This window comes from Vulpes lagopus, chromosome 9 (genome assembly GCF_018345385.1).
Source record: "Vulpes lagopus strain Blue_001 chromosome 9, ASM1834538v1, whole genome shotgun sequence".
Lineage (NCBI taxonomy): Eukaryota > Metazoa > Chordata > Mammalia > Carnivora > Canidae > Vulpes > Vulpes lagopus.
Window position 1 is genome coordinate 10,753,984 of NC_054832.1, and position 23,252 is coordinate 10,777,235.

At 51.5% G+C, this 23,252-nt stretch overlaps 2 protein-coding genes across 3 annotated transcripts in view; one reads left to right on the top strand and one right to left on the bottom strand.

The window, feature by feature from the left end:
- Positions 1–1,569: 1,569 nt before the first annotated feature.
- On the bottom strand, positions 1,570–3,375 carry LOC121498560 (translation initiation factor IF-2-like). The gene is made up of 2 exons (XM_041768578.1): positions 2,475–3,375; positions 1,570–2,116 (listed from the first exon to the last, which is right to left on the bottom strand). The coding sequence occupies exons 1-2, from the start codon at positions 3,373–3,375 to the stop codon at positions 2,031–2,033; spliced, it is 987 nt and encodes a 328-aa protein (XP_041624512.1). The 3' UTR covers positions 1,570–2,030.
- Positions 3,005–23,252, top strand: part of ASAP1 (ArfGAP with SH3 domain, ankyrin repeat and PH domain 1) — a 355,167-nt gene continuing 334,919 nt past the window's right edge. Inside the window, exon 1 of one of the 2 annotated variants that reach the window (XM_041769623.1) lies at positions 3,005–3,118. The gene's annotated coding sequence lies outside the window, so the exon portion shown is untranslated. The remainder of the gene's footprint in view (positions 3,119–23,252) is intronic. The other variant, XM_041769622.1, reaches the window with a different exon arrangement.

A 23,252-nucleotide genomic window follows, 5' to 3' on the forward strand; every position in this document is an offset into this window, starting at 1 on the left:
GAGATCCCTGAGGAACTGTGCCAAAAGCACTTTAGCACCATCTATGAACTAGGAAATGGGTTCTCACCGGACACCGAATCTGTTCGGACTTATCTTGGACTTCCCGGCCTTCGAAACTGTGAGATATGAATTTGTGTATGTGTGTGTATAAAGACTTTGTTTGTTTGTTTATGAGACACAGAGATAGTGCGAGAGAGCACGAGCAGGGAGGAGGAGAAGGAGAAGCAGGCTCCCCACTGAGCAGGGAGCCTGGTGCAGGACTCTATCCCAGGACCCCGGGATCATGACCTGAGCCAAAGGAAGGCAGATGCTTCACGGACTGAGCCACCCGGGTGTCCCTCTGTGTTGTTCATAAGTCACCTTGTCTGTGGTATTGTTACAGCAGCCCAAGCTGCTAAGATACACCCCCACCCCCCGTGCTGACTTAGGAACCCTTCCCATGCTCTCTATAGTCCCCGGGGTCCCTTGGGCATACCTCTAGGAGAGGAATCCTCTCCCTGCTTCCTAAATAGAACCTTCTGGTCTATCTTCCTTGGAGAGCAAGAATAGCTCATCTCTGCAGATCTAGTGCCCAGAAGTTTTTCGAGCACATTACAGGCATTTAACGACTGCCTTTTAATGAATTCAAGTTCATCTTGCTCAGGGCCCCACTCAGAGTATGCGGTCAATAAATGCAGACTCCTTTCCTCTCCCTCCAAGTCAAAGAGTTTGCCATGGGACTTTTTTTTTTTTTTAATAATAAATTTATTGGTGTTAAATTTGCCAACATACAGAGTAACACCCAGTGCTCATCCCGTCAAGTGCCCCCTTCAGTGCCCGTCACCCAGTCACCCCCAAAGTTAAGACATACTTAGATAATAATACACTTACACTTGCCATGGGACTTAAGAGAGGGCTCACCCAGCGAGCATATGATGTGATAAATACGTGCCTTAAAGGAACAGAAGTGCCGGGGGGGAGCACAAAGGAGGGAAGAGTTAACTGGGACTGTCCCAAGGAGACTGCAGTTACGTCATCCGACAGTCTTAATTACTTATGCCTTTAACTTTCCAGAAGCATTAATAGAGCCGTCTAGTGCTTCTTCCATTACACTGGGCTTTCTCATCTGAGCGCCTCCCCATCAAAGCGGAAGATACAGGATACTAAGGGACAGAGTGAACCGGTCACTCTAATCTTGTTTGCCCCTTTCATTCATGTGACATGACTTTGGGGAGGGTCTCCTGTGGGCCAGCCACTCTCTTCCTGGCACTGGCATGCAGGAGTGGTGGAGACGGCTGCAGCCCGCTCTGGTGCAGCTTGCCCATGCAGGGGGAGACAGATGACAAATAAGCAGCTAAATAGGATCAATTAAGGAGTGGCAGGAGCTCTGAAGCAATGAACAGGGCCTGCAATGTGCGGGAGAGGTAGGGGTGGAAGCGGGTGCCAAAGACAAGTTGACCAGGTGGCGGGGGAAAGCCCCCTCTGAGGAGCTGACTTCTGAGCTGTGAGCTGAATGCCAAGAACAGCCATGTGCAGAGTCTTCCAGGCGGAGGGAACAGCAGCTGCAAAGGGCCTGGGGCAGGACCCTGGTGCCAAGCCCAGAGTTGGTCTCAAGGCTTCTGACCCCTGAAAAACTGTTGCAGGAGAGAGACCATCTTGCATCTAGAACTGACGTGGAGCGGAGGGGCTGACACCCAATTTTCTGTTCCCGGCAAGTTCATTTCAAGCTTCTGTTTTCACTCAGGGGCATGTTGTTCCCTCTTCAAAGTCTGACTGGGTTTCAAAGGAATTTGAAAGACTTACAGCAAAGCCACCAAGCTGCATCCTCCAGGTAGAAACGCCTAAATGCGGTTTCCCCATGCCTGTGGGAAACCACAGAGAATCATTCCCCCCACCCCCCACCCCCGCTGCCCAGTCGTGGCCTGACTGGTCAGAGATTTACTTTGCTTTTCTCAAGCTTCCTGAAGCCCCTCCTGACTTTTATTTTTATGTATTTTTTTTTTCCTCTCCTGACTTTTAAAGAAACCCCCACAAACGTCCAGACTCCTGGGTTAAGAGCAAAATCCCCAAATTCCGTGAGATTTGTGAGTTTCGTATTTCACCAGAAGGGGGTCTGCAGAAAGCAGTTTCTCAAACGCTGCAAAGAAAGACAAATAATCACTCGGTGATTAGGAAGAAAACGAAATCCTAAGGCTTCCTAAGCGGACACAGACAGGCCCAGCACGCTCGCTGGCCCCGAGTTAAAACCTGCCTTTCTCAGAGGTCTCCCATGGTTAAGGATCCTCGGTGTGAGCATTTACAAAAAGTGCCAGGCCCCGTCTGAACATCTGATTTCCAAGTCAAACCTGGGAGAGGGTGGTATTACCAGCTCACTTAGCGGGTGAGGACACGGAGGCCCAGAGGAGTTAGGTGACTTGCCCAAGGGAACACAGCCAGGAAAACAAAACAAAACCAAAAAACAAACAAACAAAAAAAGGCAAAAACCAGATTCTCACCGGCATCAGGGTCTGACATCCAGTTTACTGTCCCTACTCTCCTGATGGAGAACATCCCTGCCCCCTGCCCTTGGACGCAAATGAAATTAGCAGAGGGAGAGCTCTGAAAGGGGGGGGGGGGCAGCCAGGTAAAGTGTTGCAAACCGGGGCAGGAGGCGGCAGGGAGGTGGCAGGCCGGGTCTCCGCGGGCCCCCTCCTGGGTCGGGGCGCAGGTGGGGGCCTGCCAAGGCCAAGGTTCCGACTGAGCAGCTCCGGGCCCCTGCACCTCCGAGCGCGCAGCAGGCGGGGCGCGCAGCAGGCGGGGCGGGAGGACCCCCCACCCCCGCCCCCGCCCCCGCCCCCAACCGGGGCCGGCGGGCCAAGGGTTAAGCGAGGCGGGAGCCCCCGGCGCGGGCCGGGAATGCTTAGTCAGGATCCCGATTTCCTGTCGAAGTGCTGGGATTTCCTGCGGCCCGAGCGCCCGCGCCGCCGCGGCCTCCTCCCCCGGCACATGGTCGCCCGCCCCTTCCTGCGCCGCTGCGCTCCGCTCGGCTCCCGCGCCTCCCGCCGCCGCCCTCCGTCCGCAGGGCCGCCCGCGCCCGCCCGGGGCTGCGGCGCGCGCCAGCCATGGAATGATGCCCACGGCCCGCCCGGTCCCGGTCCCGGTGAGTCGGGCTCGCCGCGCCCCGCAGGCGGCGGGCTGGGCTGCGCGCTGCGCCCCGGCGGTGCGCCCCGGGCGCGGGGAGGGCGCGGGCCGCGGGCTGCAGGGGGGCGCCCTGGGGCGCGGGGAGGGGGCGGGGGGCTCCGCGCGCCCCCCCGGGGAGGCTCCGGGGCCCCGCGGCGCCCGGCTTTGTCTCTCGGGGCGAGGGAGGAAAGTTCCCCGCGTTCCTGGGCAGGCGGCCCGGGCCCCCTCCCCATCCATCCCCATCCCCATCCCCATCCCCATCCCCATCCCCATCCCCATCCCCATCCCCACCACCACCCCGGCCCCGCAGGCCCCAGGCCCCTGGACTTTTTTAGAGCAACGGAGACGAAACGAAGCGGGGGGATTGGGGGGCTTGGGGGGCTTGGGGGGCCTGGGGGGGTTGGGGCGGTTGGAGATTCGCAGCCGCGGGGCTCGGGGATGGCTGGCGGGAACCCTGGAAAGGGCTTGTGTGTTTCCCGCGCGTAGCCTTTGGGGACCTGCTGCATTTTCGGAGGCGCGACGTGAAGTTTGAAAAGAATAAAAGAAACTCGCCGGCGTGTCTGGGATCCTGCGGTTTTCCTACAATCCCGGGAGTTTTTCTGGGGCGTTCCTAGAGCGGGCTCCTCGCTTAGAGGATTGATTCATTCCGGGAGCGCAGGGGTGGGGGTTGGGGGGGATGGATGGACGGACGGATGGACGGATGGATGGATGGACGGATGGATGGATGGACGGATGCAGACCCTCCCGTGGTCTGCAGCGTGTTCTCCGCCGTTTACCTGCGCGCATCCGAAAGAAAGAGCAAGAACTTTGTTCCACTTCTTGCGTAGATTTCGGTCAGGTTGTCTGGGCAGGACGCTGGGTTCTGGGATGACAGCGGGGCCAGGGCCGCTGAGCAGTGTTGGGCTGGTGAGACACCATTGGTTTTGAGACCTGTTTTCTCTCTGCTGAACCCTGCACCCCAGGGCCTTTTCTGGTTTGCGATGGGAGGTCTGTGGACTGTTCAGCCAAAAGATGGAGGTTTTTTGGAAAACAGCAAATCCGCACGGTTTAGAAAGAGAAAGGGTTTCCCTTAACGACTGTTTCAGCCCCGTGTTGTCCGGCATGTGGGGTTGGGAGAAGTGACCTCGCTTGCCCCAGGTGGCCTGGGCCGCCTTCGGACTCCCAGTCCAGTGCTCCCTTCGCTGTGGCAGTTTCTGGTCTGAGAGCCATGAGACATTTGGGAATATGTCTTATTTGCATTGTAACCCTTGTTGTTTTACTCCTTCCCTTGTTCTGTCCTATTACTGCTGCTGCTTTTGAGATGTGTGGCTATCTCAAACTCTGTATTTTGAGAGTGAGTTAAAAAAAAATTCCCTAGCCCCGTACTGTTCAGCCACCAAATGGATTTGAAACCTAAAATGGGTGGCTTATTACATAGGGGATTACTTTTCTCTATCCCATTCTTTTGTGAAAAATAGCAAGTCCTAAGTCCAAAAAAAAAAAAAAAAGGGTGGTATCTTAGCACGAAATATACCCGCATGATGCTCCCTGGACTTGATTCTCAGCCCTCCCGTTTCTGGTGAGCTAAGCAGCCCATCTATTTTTCTACTTAGGAGAACTCGGAGTGGCTGGTTTTTCATTTTTAGTATGTGATAATGTCGGAGAGAAAGGACTTGTTCGCAGGCTTGCCATTTGGTGAAGGAAATTGAAATTCTCTCCACCTCTCACCAGCCATAGGGAGCCAGATTTTCAAAATCAGTCAGAGACTTGTAGGCCCCAAAACGAATGTGTGCATCCAAATGGGGCCCTCCCTCGCCTCTGGTGAGGACCCACCTCCCAGCTGGCATCTCCTGGCTGCACCCACGGGGCTGACGTCTAAAGGGAAAAGGAGATTCACGTTACCTGGAACAGTGTTGTTACTGAATTTTCCCTGCCTGTTCTCACTTGGGTTTTACTGGGTCCTGCCACCCCGTTCTCATTTTTCCCTCTCTTGTTTCCTCACCGTTCTCTCCCAGTCGCTATACCTGGCATGGGCTCGAAAAGAAGTCTTTTCTGTAGGATGCACAAGTGATCCCCATGTAAAGCAGTGGTGATAAGGACAGCTAACATGTATTGAGCACTTGCTCGATGCCCTAGGCGTGTCACCTGCCAAGAAGTCCCAAGGAGGAGAGGGAACTCCTTTGGGAGCCTTGCCCAGAAAGGATGGCACTTTTCAGATTCATCTGGAATTGACTCATTCTTTCATTCATCCAGTCCCCGTTTGCTAAGTGGCTCCCCCGTGGGAGGTGCCAGTCCTGCAAAGATGAATAGGACCCTGTGTTCAAGGCCTTCTGTTTCCAGCCTCATCCTTTGGTGTCAGCTTCACACTTGCTCTTTTGGTTAGTCAGTTCAGCAAGCTTGTATTTGAGCACCTGCTCTGTGCTAGCACCCGATAAAAGTCCTGAGGATACTGCGCCGAGCAAGATAGGCCCGGCCCCGCCCTCGTGGAGCTTGCATTCTGGTGGAGGGGCTAGGCCAAACAAAGCAGCTCAGATGAAAGATTGTGATTCTTGTTTTCGAAATCATGACCGAAGCCAAGTGGGGTGGGGGTGGAAATGGGAGTGGTCCAAGTTTTGCTAGGGAAAGGCCTCTCTGAGACTGAAGACTTGAGAAGAAACTGGGCAGAGAGTTTGCAGGGAAAGAGCATTCCAGGCAGAGGGATCAGAATGCGCGTGAAAGAGCTGAATGTGTTCCTGGGAGGAAGGGGAGTCCTGGGTGGTGGTGGTGGTGGAGGGTTGGGGGGCAGAGTGTAAAGGAGCAAAGGGGAAAACAGCACGAGGTGAGGTTTCAGAGAAAGGCAGGTTCTTAGCCATGCTGGGGAGGTGTTGTTCCCCCTCCCCCCTCAAGTACAGAGGGATGTGGGGCTGAGCTTTGGCTCCAGTGTGGGATCTGATTGACATTTTTAAGAGGTCACTTTCGCTGCTTTATGAAGAGTTGATCACAGACGGCAGAGTGGAAAGCACCAAGGCCAGCTAGGCAGTTAGGGGGCCATTGCACAAATCCAGAAAAGATGGTGATGGCTTAGACCAGTGGAGGCAGAGGGAAGTAGTGCATGTGAACTGGTTAGAACCTGGAGATAGAAAGGATGAGATTTGGTGAGGGATTATTATTATTATTCTTATTATTCTTATTTTGGTGATGGATTAAATAGGGGTGAGGGTGGGGAGGGACTTGAGGATGACCCCTGGGTTCTGGCATGAACAGCTGGGTGTCCTTTGGGAAGACAGGGAAGAAGAAAGGGGGCATATGTTCCGGAGAAAATCAGGCTCCGTGTTGGCCGTGCTGAGCAGGAGATGTCTAGGAGGCATCCAGGTGGAGACTAAGGGCAGACAGGAGGGCGTGTGGCTTCGGACCTCAGAGGATGCCTCTGGACCAGAGACCCTGACGTGGAAATTGTCAGGCTGCAGCTGAGCCACCCAAGTGCTTGCCAGCACACGCCCTACTGTTTCATTTCTCCAAGGGTCTGCTTATGTTCTTCCTCATGCCTGGGATGCTCTTCCTCTCTCTCAGCCTAACTCCTACTCATCTTTGAAAAAAAACACTCGTGTCTTTATCTCCTTGAGGACACCCCCAGATCCCCCCAGCCCCCAGATCCCCCCAGCCACCAGATCCCTATGTTTACTCTCATGATAGTATTTAACTAAGTTACCTTTTTATAGTATCTTATGTTTAAGAAAAACTCAGTGCAGGCCCTCTCACATGGTAAGTGCTCAACAAATGCTAGCTGCTATTATTATTATTATTGGGAGTGATGGAGAGGCATATAAATACAAAGTATGTTAAATTGGATAAATATGATGATAAATGGCGTATTAGTCTCCTCTTCCTGCTGTAATGACCACAAACTTAGTAGATTAAACAACACAGATTTATTGTCTTAACAGTGCTGGAGGTCGGAAGTCTGAAACGCATCTCCTTGGGCCAAAATTACCGTGGTGGCAGGGCCCTGTTCTTTCTGGAACCTCTAGGGAAGCTTCCCTCCAGAGGGAACAGGGAAGATTCAAGAAGAGGAGGCCCCAGGGGAAGAACCGGTTTCCTTGCCTTTTCCAGCTTCTAGAAGCTTCCTACATACGTTGGCCTTTGGTCTCCTTCCTCTATCTTCAAAGCTGGCGGTGTTGGTCTGAGTCCTCATGCTACCATCTTTCTGGTTCTCTCTTCTGGCTCCCTGTTCCACTTCTAAGGAGGCTTTTGAGTATATTGGGCCACCGGTAGAATCCAGAATACTCTCCCTATTTTAAGGTCCAGTCATTAGCAACCTTAATCCCATCTTCCCTCTTAATTCCCTATTGCCACATACCCCATGTAAACTAATATATTTGCACCTCCTGGGGATTAGGATATAGACATCTTTGGGGCTGGTAAGGGAAGGTATTATGGGAGCCCTGGGGTCAGGCTCCATTCCCATCTTCACTGTCCTCTCAACTATTCATTCTTTCATGCAAGCTTGCCTCCTTGCCCAGCTTTCCATGAAAATTGAGGATTCATGTCACTGTGCTCTCTTTGGGCTGTAGGCCAAACTGTTCACTTTCAATCCAGGGACACTAATTCTTCTCACCCTGCCTTAAGGATAATTTAAATCCAACTTCTGGGGGATCCCTGGGTGGCGCAGCGGTTTGGCGCCTGCCTTTGGCCCAGGGCGCGATCCTGGAGGCCCGGGATCGAATCCCACGTCGGGCTCCCGGTGCATGGAGCCTGCTTCTCCCTCTGCCTGTGTCTCTGCCTCTCTCTCTCTCTCTCTCTATGACTATCATAAAAAAAAAAAAAAAAAAAAATTAAAAAAAAAATTTAAATACAACTTCTGGGGGTGCCTGGGTGGCTCAGTTGGTGAAGCATCCAACCCTTGATTTTGGCTCAGGTCATGGTCCTGGGGTCCTGGGATTGAGCCCTGCATCAGGCTCCATGCTCACTGGGGAGCCTGCTTCTCCCTCTCTGCCCTGCTCATGCTCTCTTTCTCTCTCTCTCACTCTTTCTCTCTCTCTTTCAAATAAATAAATCTTTAGAAAAAGGAAAAGGAAGGAAGGGGCTGAGGGCCGTGAAGGGTTGATACTCTGAGTATGCGGTGGTGGATTTTGCGGCACAATGTGAATCCTAGCACTGTGTGTACCTTTTAAATGCAGCTGAAACCTCCAGTTCCAGAGTCACAGCTAGTGTCCCAAGCCTCAGCCAGCCCTGTTCCCAAAGCAGGCCACAAGAGCACCCAGGAGAGAGCATGTGGTTCCATCAGGACACATCCATTTGAACCGCTAGGGGAAAAAGTAACTGGAGGCCTGGCCTGGTGGTTGGTGTGCGGCAGGTGGCCCCATCTTCTGAGAGTGAGGCAAACACACCACGATGGGTTGACTGGAGCCACATCGCAGTCAGGGAGTCATTGAGGCCAGATTTCTCACATCCTCTTGGTTATTTGGAGAAAATGGGCTCCTGTCCCGGGTGCTCCCCAGAAACAAACGGCTTCCCCCAAACCTTCAGTGTTTCAGAGAGCCACATGAGCCCTGCTGGCCACTGGCGTGCTGGGATGCTCGGGGGCCGAGGTCGCCGACTGCCTGAGCTTCCCCTGCCAGCAGCGTCAGTCCCCATCCTTGGAAATGCCACAAACTAACTCATCTTGTAATATTTTTGGCATTTCCTCTTCCTTTACGGCTCTAAGTCAGGAAATGCGAAAGGCACAGAGTTAGAAAAACAGAAGGGTGATCGAGCAGTGTCTTGGGATCCCTCCACCACCGGAGTCTGGTGACACTTGGGACAAAGAAGCCTGCATGCCCATCCTCACTTCCCCGTCCTCACTTCCTCCAGATGCGCCCGGGGCCCACGCTGGGTGCAGATCCTCCTCCTCCGTGGGCAGAGCAGGAAGGAGGGAGCCGAGACAGCGCCTGCTGCGGCTTCTGGGGAATGGCTTGCATTTCCCTCATCAAAACCAAGTGTGATGAGCGCTGGGTCTTATGCTATATGTTGGCAAATTGTACTCCAATAAAAAAAATAAAACTTCAAAAAAAAAAAAAAAGAAAGAAACCAAGTGTGAGTTTCCCCAGCTGGACTTGTGCCTCTGTGAGACTCCGCCTGTGTGCAGCACCACTGTGTGCCTGTGTTGTCACTATGTACGGAAATAATTATCTTTGCCAGCAGAAAGGTGGAAAGAGGGCTCTAGTCAGAACCCATGACACATGCAACTTGTCCTCAAACCGCTCAGAAAAAAATGCCAGATATTGTAAAAATTAGTACGAGTGACGGGGAAGAGAAGGAGAAAGCACATAGAGTGGAATGTTAACTATAGGTAAGCTGCTCCGTGGAGGGCTAATGGGGGCTCTTGGCACTATTCTCAATCTTGCAATTATTTCCAAGCACAGAAGTTTTTGCAGATGGGAGAAAAAAAAGAGTGCTCGACCATTCCTTTGTGATCGTGACCTTGACAGATCGAGGGTAGCTCCAAAGCACGGTCAGTGGACAGGAAACCCGAGGACGCCGAGGCCTGCCTCTGACCCTGCCTTTCCTTCTGCTCTCGCACTTTCTCTACCCAACTGAGATAATGTCGGAAAAGCATCCTTTGCAGGGATTCCATAAACAGGAGCGTCACGACAGCCAGCTCGTGTGGAAGCGTGTTTGTTCACATGGTTGCTGCTCCCTCAGACTGAGCGCCTCAACCCCTCCATCCTGGCACCAGCAATGGCAGGTGGTGACCAGGGAGCCTGAGTCAAGTGTCTTGGCTTTAGTTATTCAGCAACGTTGCCACGTTTGTTGAATTTCTTCATCATTGAGCTTTTATTTTTAACGGCTTTATGTTTTACTTCTGGAAACTCTCGTTGGTTCTCTTTCAGATCATCCTGGCCCTTAGTCCTTTTGTCTTGTTCTTTCATTAGGGTTTCTCTTCCTTACTTCATACCTTTGTTTTAAATGTACTGACATTCTTTTTTGAGTTGACCTATTATGTTCATTCTAAAGGAACCAGTTTGCATTTCCTGGATCTTCTGGTTTGGAGGGGGCATGGTGGTTCATGCTCTTGAGGCTCACGTCTCCTGGATAGCACAGGTGTCTCTGCAGAGTGGTTTTATGCTTCAATAGAGGCTCCAAGGGTTTCCTGGATTCCAGACAATGGTAGCTTTAGGGCCTGAGATGTTTAACACCAGACTGGAGGTGGAGGTTGGGCTCTACACCCATAATTAGGGCTTTAACATTTGCACAGGAGCTTTCTCCCCCACTCAGACCCTGAGGTAGACACAAGCTTCCTTGCCATTTCTCTGCACTGGAAAGGGGAACGGTTCAGGCCCCCTTTCAGAGGAGGCTGGGGTCCCTTTGGGGGTCCTAGCTTTGTAAAGGGGTCTCAGCTCTCCTTTCATTCTGTAGATGCCAAGCAGAGACCAGCCGGCTTATCGTCAGTCTTCTTTTTCAGACTAGGAAGGAAGAACATTTACAAGAAGGTAAAAATGGCCATTTTGAGAAAAGAAAACCAGAATCCCCATATGAGACCAGTAGCAACAAAGAGATTTAATTCAGATGAGGAAGTCCTCACTGAGCACTGCCCGTGGGTTTGCCTTGGCAAGTTGGGGCTGGGTCTTAAGATGCCCGTCCCTCCTTGTAACCCGCAGCACAGAGCAGATAGCAAGCATTTAGGAAGAATGGGAGCGAGCAAGAAAGGAAATTAGGTGGCTGCAGAAGACAAATGACCAATGCAGAAGACAGAATAAGATCGTGAAAAGTAGCGCTGAATGGCGACTCAGAGTTCCGAGTTCTAGTCCAGGGACAGATATTGACTATTAGGGGACCTTTACAAGTGCCACTCCCCTTTCGGAATGACACTTTCTCACCTGCATAAAGGCAGTAGCCCCTGGCCCGGTTATAGTGGGAGCAGGAGTCGGGAGGTGGGGGCTTTGGAGGGTGAAGCCTTTCTCTTGTCTTCAAGGCCTGTGGGGCAGTGTATCCTCCAAGGCCACCTTGCTTTGAAGACTCCCTCCGGGGACCCCTGGGTGGCTCAGTGGTTGAGCATCTTCCTTTGGGTCAGGGTGTGATCCCGGGTCCTGGGATCGAGTCCTGCATCAGGCTCCCCGGGAAGAGCCTGCTTCTCCCTCTGCCTGTGTCTCTGCCTCTCTCTCTCTCTGTCTCTCATGAAAAAATAAATAAAATCTTTGAAAAAAACAAAAAAACAGAGACTCCAGCTGGCCTGACAACCACTACGGGCACTGGCTTTTCCGGGGAAGGGTAGCAAGCATTTTAAGTCCTCAAAGCTTGTTCAAACTAAGGGGTGGTTCTTTGTTGTATAGTCAGTAGTTGGGCATTTGGGTGCTGAGCTGACACGTATCTCGTGTGATGTCCTTCCCCTAGAAGCTCCCCCGGGGACCCTACAAATGAGGGCCCAGGTGCCCCTGAGAAAAGCAGGATAAATCTGTGCATTGTGTTGCCCTCATGACCTTTGACCCCCTGTTCTCTGAAGCTGCTCCTCTGGATGGTGGAACTCATGATCTCTCTGGCGTCTGTCCTTTGGCCACGTCCCTCTTTCCTGCCTGAAGTGATTTGGTGGATGGAGGATAGAGGCATTTGTCATGATGCAATGTGAAAACCACTGAGCTTAGAATCAATAAGAAGAGCTAATATTTATTGTGCATTAACACACCTCAAGTACTATTCTAAGCAGTTTAACTATATAAGCTCATTTAATCCTCATATTAACCCGATAAAATGGCACTGATTTTTTTTGTTGGGGGTGAGCACTGTTTTTAATCCCCATTTTATATGCAAGGAAACAGATACACGGGCCCTAACTTCTATAAGGTCTTATAGCTCATGGGTAATAGGACTTGAAGCAAAAGGATCTATGTTCGGTGCCCACACTCTTGACCATGATGCAATATTGCCTCTGAAGACTTGAATTTGAATTTCACGCTCCAGTTCCTTGCGTGGCCTTGGGAGAGTCTGCCCTTTAGCCTTTCAGAGCTTTTAGGTTCCTCTTCTGTAAATTTTTGAAAAGCTTGCAGGTCTTAAAAATGGTGTTAAAATTAAGCAATACTCATAGAAAGTGGCTTTAGTGCTTGACGTGTCATGGATACTAAACAAAAGAGAGTGGGTTCTCAGTGGGATAAGAATTCTAATTTACGTAATCGAGGGAGGACACATGAAGGGACTAATTCCTTTTAAAGAGTCTTGTCTTCAGAGCACAACTTTTCCTGCACATCCCGCCCTGTGCTGAAGCACTGAGGGCAGAAGGTTGGAAAATCAAAGCTCACGTGCTAGAATTTCTCCTAGTTGGTTAGGAGAGGACAATATAATTGTGTTTATAATTTTGGACCATGTCTGTGCACACCATAGGAAAGTTACAGAGAAATAGCCCCGAGCATCAGAAAGGAAAGACGACGGTCATCCCGGTGGAGGTGGCCACATAAAACTCTGGGGAAGAGTCTGAGCTCTCTCGTCCAGGATGAGCAGGATTTCAGTGAATCGAGAGTCAGGAAGGGTATTCAAGGCTGAGACTCGCCAGACTGAAGTCCTTGTGGTAGGAAGGTGCCGGTTATTTTTTGGGAGGTCTAAGGAAAACATCTGTTCAAGGAGAGAGGTAAAAGTTGGTTAAAGTAGAGCAGCTTCGGGGGGTTCTCTCCGGAATGCAATCGTCTCTGTCCGCCCTCCTGCCACAGAACTCCTGATCTAGAAAAACCAACTGCAGTGTTGTTTATAGACCTTCCTTTAATAGCCTTTTGCAAATTTCCTCTCCTAGGACAGTTACTTCCTCGGACCTAAAATAGAATCGTAGAAGGGTGGAGATGTGGGGTATTTGCAGACTACACTCCCTTTTAAAGGTATACTTGGAGGGGAGTGGGTGAGAAGGTGTAGCAGACACTGTTGGTTGCTTATCCAGCACCCTTTGCCTTTCCTTGCTCCCAGAACATTAATCTTTGGAAATTTAGCCTCTAGGGGCTTTAGGGAGGTCAGTCCCAGCCCCAGGGGTGAACCACTGTGGTCCTGCCTGCCTTGGTAGTGATTTGCTTAGGTATGGGCATCGGACACAACTCTGGCTATGAAATAAGAAGAGAGGGATCCCTGGGTGGCGCAGCGGTTTGGTGCCTGCCTTTGGCCCAGGGCGCGATCCTGGAGACCCGGGATCGAATCCCACGTCGGGCTCCCGGTGCATGGAGCCTGCTTCTCCCTCTGCCTGTGTCTCTGCCTCTCTCTCTCTCTCTGTGTGTGTGTGACTATCATAAATAAATAACAATTTAAAAAAAAAAAAGAAGAGAAATTTCTGGGGTTGGGGGGATAGAGAAAGATTTTTCTCCATCTTAAAAGGAGACATTTAGGAAGACATAAGATCTCCTGCGATGGGATATGGTGGGGTTAGCATGTGATACCTGGAGTGGTGGCAGCCGTTTTGGGACCATGAGGGGCCTTGCTTAGGGAGACCATGTTGAGCATGTTCAGAACAGAAGGATGGAAGGAACAAGACAGTTGCCAGTCCTTCCTGTGGTGATTCGTTCTCTTATTCTTTGGGCACCTATTATATTTGTAACCCATCCCTCTCTCTCTCCCCACCTCTCGTTCTTTATTGAGTGCCTGCGAGTAGCCAGCGGTAGTGTTGCACACTGATATCATCCTTCATGAGTGGAGGGCAGGCACGCACAGAGACTTGTGAGCCAGTGTGTTTCGTGTGGTCATGTGGGGACACAAGGCATCAATCACTAGGTGCTTCTGAAGAGGTGCCTGACCCCGCCTTGCAGGGAGGGGGCAGAGAGGCCTTGCTACAGAGTGTAATCCTGGAGCTGAATGTTAAATAATGGATGGTTAGCTAGGAAAGAGCGAAAGGAAAGGAAGGAAATTCTAGGTGTGGGGAACCAACGAAGCAAAGATGTGGATGGTAGAGACAACCTGGGTTGTGCCGGGATCTAACTAACCCCGCGTGCCAGGAACCTGATGTTTGAGGTGGGATGCATTAAGGCTGGAAGAGGAGGCAGGAAGAGCCATGTCCAGAAGCTTAGACTTCACCCTGAGACCACGGAGGAGCCTTTGGAGGTTTAAGGCAGGGGAGTCTTGGGACACCGTCCTTTAGAAAGACGACTCTGGCTGCGTCGCATCGAGGGGACTAGGTGTGCCGGGCAAGGACTGGAAGCCGGGAGGACCGTTGTGGATGCCCCTGGAGGAGTGTGGGAGCAAGCCCAGGAGATGGAGGGGAAGGTGCATCGGCAGTAAGATGGGCTGGATGCGGGGCCCGGGGCGGAGGGGTTGCCGTTGACAACACTGAGCTTTCTGGCTCGTTTGCCAGGCTGAGTCACATCTGTGTCGCAAGCCTGCAACCTCCTCCGGCTCCTGGTCCCCGCAGTCTGCTCATCCCCTGGCGTGCTTGGTCCGGGCTGCATGGGAGACGGAGGAGGAGGAAGCAAGGCTGCCCCCTCTTCCTTATCTTCTCCTCCCACAGCTTGGCTCTTCAGTTCCTGTTTGAGGGGCTCAGGAAGTGGAGCCGTGACATGGGCTTCCTGGTGGTCCTGCTTCCGAGGTCGGAGCCCCACCACCCTTCTTTGTCGCTGGTCTCCCCAAGCAGCCCGATTCTGGACAAGCCCATCCCAGCCCCTTCTGTGCGCGCCTGGCACGCCTGCCTGGGGCCCGGCTCCTGTGCCATCCCTCCTGGATCACCTGGCCAGCTTCTAGCTCACTGTCCCGCAAGCTTATGCCAGAGGGATCTCCTGAAGACCAGATCGGAGTCCCCCTCCTGGTGCCCGGGTGGGTCACGCGGGGGAAGAAAGCTGCTTAGGCCTGGGGTCAGCCCCTGCTCTCTTATTCGCTGAGTGCCCTGGGACAAGCCACTCACCTTGCTGAGCCTCTGTTTGGCCACCTGTGAAATGGGCATGTGCTGCCTTGCTGAGTGGCAGGTGAGGGAGAGAAGGTATTACGGCGCCTGCCTGAACATGCACACACACACTGAATTTCTCTGGCCCCTATGGTCTTTTTATATATATATATATAAAGATTTTATTTATTTATTCACAAGAGACAGAGACAGAGAGAGAGGCAGGGACATAGGCAGAGGGAGAAGCAGGCTCCTTGCAGGAAGTCCGATGCGGGACTCGATCCTGGGACTCCAGGATCATGACCTGAGCCAAAGGCAGATGCTCAACCACTGAGCCCCCAAGTGCCCCTCTTGCCCCTATGGCCTTATTCACCTCGGGGAGTCCTGAGTCCCCACCCCACAACGGACCAGGTGCTCCTCACTCGTGTTTGATGAATTATTCCTTTATTCCCTTTCAATTCAGGCTTTGATGGCCTCTTTTTCAATAAGTTTGAGCAACTCTCTCCAGGCCTGTAAGGGCCAGAGGAGTGGGGGCCTGAGACTCCAGGGGGTTCGTGTGGAGGAGGAAGGGGAAGTAGACTTGGGTGCAGGCTTCCTGACCCCACGCCCTGAGCCTGAGTCCTTGCATTGGCCACTCTGTGACTTCCAAGGCTGTCAGGAGCTGCATCCTGGGGTGGGTTGCCAGGGTTCAGGAATGTGTCATCCTGTAAAGGGGTGAGGCCGTCCATGCAGCTCTTCTAGACAGCGACAAATAGAAGAGTTTGCAGAAGCAGGGCTGCATGAGTTAATTAAGGATGTGCGTGTTTTTCCACAAGAATCTTAATGGACGTGAGGTGGTATACGTGTGGGGTATTCCCACCTGGGAAGAAGCTGGGAATCGGTTGGGGTAATTTGAGTTCAGTGATGATATTTTAAGCTTCTGGTTTGAAGATAGTCACAGTGCTGAGCATTTGCAGAGAGGGATCGTGTTGGAGCTCAAACAGAAAGGCTGCAGAGGGTAATCACCTCATCAGAAGCAAAGCTCCTGTGGTGTAGACGATGGGTAAGAGTTTGGGTCCTGGCCTTGGGATGAGTCCTGCCTGACTCAGCCTTTTCCTGGCTGACCTTGGAACTTGCTCACCTTGGGCAGATGATGGTGAGAATAGGACTTCATCTCCCGGGTTGTGGGGGGAACCTCTGTGCAGTAGCACGTGGAGAGCACACGTCAGCCACCAGTGCAAATATGCTCTGACCTGATGATGAAGATGCTGCTTAGGGGTTGAGTTGTATTCTCCAGAAGAGACACGTGGAGTCCTAGTGGACTCCCCAGGACTTCAGAATGTGACCTTATTCAAAAATAAGGTCTCAGGGCACCTGGGTGGCTCAGTGGTGGAGCGTCTGCCTTTGGCTCAGGTGGTGATCCCGGGGTCCTGGGATCGAGTTCCACGTCGGGCTCCCCACAGGGAGCCTGCTCCTCCCTCTGCCTGTGTCTCTGCCTCTCTCTCTGTGTTTCTCATAAAGAAATAAGTAAAATCTTAGAAGATCGCTATAGAGGTGATCGAGTTAAAATGAGGTCATTAGGGGGCGTCTTAGTCCAGTGTGACTGGTGTCCTTATAAAGAGGGGAACCTGGGACGCGGAGACAGACAGGCATGCGCACGGAGAAGCCAAGGAGGGGACCCAGGGGCGGCTGCCGAGCGACTGGAGGGAGGGATGCATCTGGAAGCCGACGAGCGCCAAGGGCTGCTGCCAACCACGGAGGAGGAGGCAGAGCAGGATTCTCCCGGAGGCCGCGGGAGCAGCGCGGCCCTGCGGACGCCTTGACTCTGGGGTCCTGGGGTCCGGAGCTGTGAGGCAGGGGGTTCCTGTTGGTTTTAGCCCCTCGTTGTTGGGGCTCCGCAGTGGCAGCCCCAGAAATCCCGGGCTGCCCAGAGTGACGGCGGCACGGGTCTGCCGCTGGGCTGCTGGCATTCACTCAGCGAACGCTGGCGGGACGTAGCTTCGCTTGCATGGCCCAGCCGCGCCTCCACATGGCACTTGCAGAGGACTTTCTTTTTTTTTTAAAGATTCTTTTTTATTTTTAAAATTTTGTTTATTTATTCATGAGAGACACACAGAGAGAGGCAGAGGGAGAAGCAGGCTCCACGCAGGGAGCCCCATGTGGGACTCGATCCCGGGTCTCCAGGATCACACCCTGGGCCAAAGGCAGGAGCCCAACTGCTAAGCCACCCAGGCGTCCCCAGAGGACTTCCCTGATGTGACCCTGCGAACGAACAGGAGGCTAGAAGTCGGGGCTCCCAGCCTGGGGGCCGAGAGGCACACGAGAGAGCAGCTCCTCTGGAGGCGACGTGACGTTCCATCTGCCGTGTGACCGTCGGGAGACGGGCGAGGGGGGCCCTGGCCGGCAGCCACAGCCAGTGAGCGCCAGGGATCGGAGGAGGGTTCCGTGGGTGCGGTGGGGAGCAAAGGGCGCTCCCCGGGGACTCAGGGAGCAGAAGCACCTGAGCGAGGAGGAGTGAGCTGGGACCGGATCGGAGCAGAGGTGGGCCCTAATCCTGCTCCGGGGAGTGAGGCTTGTGGCTCTGTGCTTTAGGAGCCCCCCTCCTGTGGGGCTCGGCTGTTCCGCCTTCGTCCCCCACCCGTGTGGTGCCCCGAGAGCAAATTCAAACGGGAGGGACAAACCCTGAGCTTAAAGCAGGAAAGCAGGGAAAGAGGGGGGCGCCTGAGGGGCTCAGTTGGCGAAGCATCTGCCTTCGGCTCAGGTCGTGATCCCGGGGTCCTGGGATCGAGCCCCGCCTCGGTCTCCCTGCTCAGCAGGGCACCTGCTTCTCTCTCTCTTCCTCTGCCTGCTGCTCCCCCTGCTTGTGCTCCCTCTCTCTCTCTCTCTCTCTGTCAAATAAAATCTTAAAAAAAAAAAAAAAAAGTAAAAGCTTGAGTTGTTCTGGGTTGTAGAGACCGTGCTGTGGTAGAAAGAGGGAGACCATGGGCACGAGGGTCCAGGGTGAGAATGCCGCCTCTGCCCCTGCTTTGAGAGCCCCCTCTCTGCTCGCACTGCTGACACCCACTGCCGAGTGGGGATGAAAATGAGATCGTGTAGGACGAGTTTGTGGCACCTGTGAAGCCCCAGATAATAAAAGTTGCCTCTTGTCCACTCGACCCTATGTACGCATGGAACTCTGGCAAAGGGCTTCGTGCTGCTTATATATTTTTTAAAGATTTATTTATTTATTTGTGATAGACATAGAGAGAGAGAGAGAGAGAGAGAGAGAGAGAGAGAGAGAGGCAGAGACACAGGAGGAGGGAGAAGCAGGCTTCATGCAGGGAGCCCGACGCGGGACTCGATCCCGGGACTACAGGATCACACCTTGGGACAAAGGCAGGCGCCAAACCGCTGAGCTACCCAGGGATCCCCTCGTGCTGCTTATAAAAGTCTGTAATCAGAGGTGGGAAGAGAGAGGTGGCATCTGCACAGGTCTGTACTTCATGGGAGCAGACTCACCATCAGAAAGGTGGGGAGTGGGGTCCCTGGGAGGAAGGGGTGAGATGCGGGGGCTCCGGGAAGGCGCCGATAATGCTCCCTGGCAAGAATGATACTCATGTCCTCCTCGCTCTCCAATTACTCAGAATATTGCAGAAAAGCGGGTAGAGGATTCTTAGCCTCCTGTGTCTTAAAAATAGCCCCTGGCAGCCCGGGTGGCTCAGCGGTTTAGCATCACCTTCAGCCCAAGGCGTGATCCTGGAGACCCAGGATCGAGTCCCACGTCAGGCTCCCTGCATGGAGCCTGCTTCTCCCTCTGCCTGTGTCTCTGTCTCTCTCTCTCTCTCTGTGTCTCTCATAAATACATAAAATCTTTAAAAAAAAAAAAAAAGCCCCTGGGCTCCGAGGGGCCAAGCTGTTTTCCCCATGACCCCTTCTGCTGAAGTGCCCCTTCCCCACCCACCCCTCCTCTGCCCCAATGCCCGGTGATGACTTGGAGACATCCTCCTCCCAGCCACTCTGGCTACAAACCTTGTTCTTTATTCCACGCTTGTTTATTTGAGCTTCCACTGCACACTGGCATTTTGCTAGGGGCTGGGCAACAGGGAACACAGCACGGAAAAATCCCCGTCCTCATGGAGCTAATGTTCCAACGGGGGAGACAGCAGACAGACATCAAATGTATGGATATAAGATGGTGAAAAGTGCTTCTGGGGAAAAATTACTGCAAAGGAGACTGGGGAGTTCTGAGGGGGTGTGCTATGTCAAACGGAGTATTCAAGGAAGCTCTCCCTGAAAAGGTGACATTTGAACAAAGACCCAAAGCAGCCGAGGGAGTGAGCATGTGGCAATCTGGGGCAAAATGTATCCTAGGTAGTGGGCATAGCCAGTGCAAAGGTCCTGGGGTGGATGTGGAACCATGTTCAGGGAACCTCAAGGAGGCCAGTGTGGCGTGGAGTCAATGAGGAGGCAGTTGTTGATGAGGGGAAAAGGTGATGGCATGGGTGGAGGCATGACCTTGTTGGGCGTCTTGGGGACTTTTGCTTTTATACTAAGAAGAAGGAAGCTCTTTGAAGGTTTTAAGCAGAGGAAGAGTGATAGGATCTTGGCCTACTTTATTTTTTAACCAGGATTCTGCTGTCTGCTGTTCTGGAGAGTGGGTTGGAGGGGGCAAGAGTAGAAGAGAGGTGGTTGGGAGCCTGTAGGACTAATGTAGGCAGAAGGGGAAGGTGGCCTGGACCAGTGGTGGAGATGGCACAGCTCTGGATTTGTGGATCCCCACCCCTCAACTCATCTGAACGGTCACCAAGCCGTCCCAGGGAGAAGGGGAGAACTTTGTAAGTACTACACACTAGGTCCACTAACTAGATTGAGCTCCTTAGGGACAGGGATGCACCCCCTTTCCGGGTGTCGCTGGCACCTACCCAATGCCTGACATACACGGTAGCCCTTTCTAAGGTTTATTATGTAGATAATGGACCTGTCATTCCCTGATGCCCAAGATAGGATTTGGAGCCCTCTCTGGTGCCCCCAGCGTCCCCCTGTGCTTACCTTTATCGGAACATCTGTCACACCAGTCTGTCCCTGTCCCTTCCCCCTGCTGGTCTCGGATCTCCGGGAGCCAGTGCGTTTTGTCCACTACAGTCAGTGGTGCACAACCAGGTGCCTGCCGCTCCTCCTGGAGTCCCTTTGACACCTGCCAAGAGCCGAGTGTGACAGCCAGTGTGGGTTCTGATCCCAGCGTATCACCCGGAGGATTAAATTGTTCAAAAGCCTCAAGCCTGCAAGGTGGCTCTGGGCCTTCTATCAGGAAGGACGAGTGCGCAGAGGTGGGGAGGTGCCGTCTGGTCGGCGTGCTGTAGGGCCCTTGGCTGGTGGCGTGGTCTCCAGGGCCTGTCTACACGGGGGAGGCGTGTGGGTACCTGAGTCAGGAGACTGGGGAGCCTGGTGGGGTTGGGAGACCCAGACGGATTGGGGCAGTGTACCCAGAAATTCGTGTTGGCCAGGTTCTGCTTGTGTAGACCAGAGAATGGATGGGCCACGGTCCCATATGGGAACCTTGTGCACCGCTCCCATTTCCCAGCTCAGCCCAGCATTGTTTTTTGTTTTTTATCCTCAAGGCCTTTTATACTTTTTCAGTTAATTTTTAAATTATTTTTCTGTAACACCTTTATTGAGGTATAATTCATATACCATGTCATTCATCCAGAGTGCAGAAGGCAGTGGTTTTTAGTATAGTCCTAGAGTTGTGTATCCCTCAGTACAATTTTAGAACATTTTTTAAAAAAGATTTATTTATTTATTTGAGAGAGAGTAGAGCAAGCAAGAGAGCACAAGTAGGGGAGGTGGGGGAGAGGGAGAAGCAGGTTCCCCGCAGAGCAGGGGGCCCAATGTGGGGCTCCATCCCAGGACCCTGGGATCATGACCTGAGCCAAAGACAGAAGCTTAACCGACTGAGCCACCAGGCGTCCCTGCTTTAGGACATTTGCATCACTCTATCCATACTCCCCATTAGCTATCGCTCATCATTTCCCCCAACTCCTCACCCCCAGCCATAGGCAAACTCTAATCTACATTATGCACATTTCTACACCTCCCTGCTGGAGAGAAAGATAATAGGAGCTCATAACAAAATCCAGGAAGAAGAGGAAAAAGTAGAGCTGAAGATGGTGATCTCCAGCCTCCCAGGAATGACCACTATGCAGAGACTCACAGCTACCTGGTTTCTACAGACTGACAAAATCTTATACAAGTACTTTAATAATCTGATTTATTTTCACTTAATATATTGGGAGTCTCCACAGAGATTTTTACATTATCTTTTTTTTTTTTTAAGATTTTATTTATTTATTCATGAGAGACACAGAGAGAGAGGCAGAGACACAGGCAGAGGGAGAAGCAGGCTCCATGCAGGGAACCCGATGTGGGACTCGATCCCGGGACTCCAGGATCAGGCCCTGGGCTGAAGGTGGCACTAAACTGCTGAGCCACGCAGGCTGCCCTACATTATCATTTTTGATGGCCATGGGCATACCATAATTTACTTAATCCGTTCCTTATTGGTAGACATTTAGGTGGTTTCTGATTTTTGCATTTATGTGCTTCTCTACATACTTACTTATGACAAATGCCTCGAGGTGGAATTGCTGAGTCAAAGGATCGGCACGGTTTAAAGTGTCATACTAGGGGCACCTGGGTGGCTCAGTGGTTGAGCAGCTGCCTTTGACTCAGGGTGTGATCCTGGGGTCCTGGGATCGAGTCCCCGCAGGGAGCCTGCTCCCCCCTCTGCCTGTATAAATAAAATAAATATATAAAATAAATAAAAATAAATAAATAAAAATATATAAAAACAAATATATATAAAATAAATATATATAAATAAATAAATATAAAAATAAATAAAATCTTTAAAGTGTCATATGTGATGCCAAACTGTGTTTGTGAAAACTTTACCAATGTACATTTCCTGGAGCAGTTTCTTTCTTTTTTTTTTTTATAATAAATTTATTTTTTATTGGTGTTCAATTTACCAACATACAGAATAACACCCAGTGCCTGGAGCAGTTTCTTAAGAATTCCTATTTCTTAAAACCCATGTCAGCCATGAACATTATCAATTGTATTAACCTTTGCACAGCTGATAGGCTAAACATGAATGCTTTTATTTGCATTTTTATTTAAAATTTTTAAAGATATATTTCTTTATTTTAGAGCAAGAGAGAGAGCGCGAGCAGGAGAAGGGACAAAACGATAGGGAGAATCTGATTCCCCACTGAGCGTGGAGCCCTGTGCGGGCCTCCCTCTCACTACCCTGAAATCGTGACTTGACCCGACATTAGGACTGACATTTAACTGGCAGAGAGCCACCCAGGCACCCCCGTTATTTGCATTTAAATTTAATACTGAAGTGGAAGATGTTTTCATCTCTTAGCTCTTGGCTTTCCTAATTTATGAGTTGTCTGTTTGTATTTGGTTTATATATATTTTTAATTTGTAGCAGTTTCTTTATATATATATATATTTTTAAAAATATTTTATTTATTTATTCATGAGAGACAGAGAGAGAGAGAGAGGCAGAGACACAGGTAGAGGGAGAAGCAGGCTCCATGCAGGGAGCCCGATGTGGGACTCAATCCCGGGTCTCCAGGATCACACCCTGGGCCGAAGGCAGGCACTCAACTGCTGAGCCACCCAGGCGTCCCAAGTTTCTTTATATATTAAAGTTGCCAACCACGACTTCCAATTTTAGTGAATGTGTGGCCAAAGCAAGCACCCCAACCACCACTTTAATACCTTTTCTCATATGTATTTGTCCCAGAGATGGTCCAACTCATTCATTCAGTGATAACTGGTTGGTATGAATGCATATTAAAGAAAAAAAAACCAGTTTTTGAAAACCAGAAACATGGGTTGCATTCCAGTGTTTGCTCAGACAGGGTTTGTATCTTTGGGAATGTCACCTTCCCCTCTGGGAAGCCTCAGGTTTTTTTGTCTATATAATGAGAGGGTTGGCTGATGAGGTCAAAGTAAAGAAAAAGGAATTCTATGATGTGTGATACTTGTACCACGCCTGCCTGGTCCTCGTATTTACTTAGTATCATTGAGTTTTAGATATTATGCCGTGTTTCTTTAATTAGAATGTCATGAATCAAATATAAAGTGGCATGAGTATGGGCTATAAGAGCTGTTACAGACTGACCCAGGCTGTTGGTGATCTTGTTCTATTTAATACTGCGCTTTTATACAGACTTGATTTGGCCCTCAATGGTGACCTCAAGCAGCTTGCTCAACCTTGAGGGCCTTGATTGCCTTGGCAGAAAGTGTGGGAGGGGAAGCTGATGGGTATTGAGGTCATTTGCAGCTCTGTCTTTATTAAGCTATTCTTTAT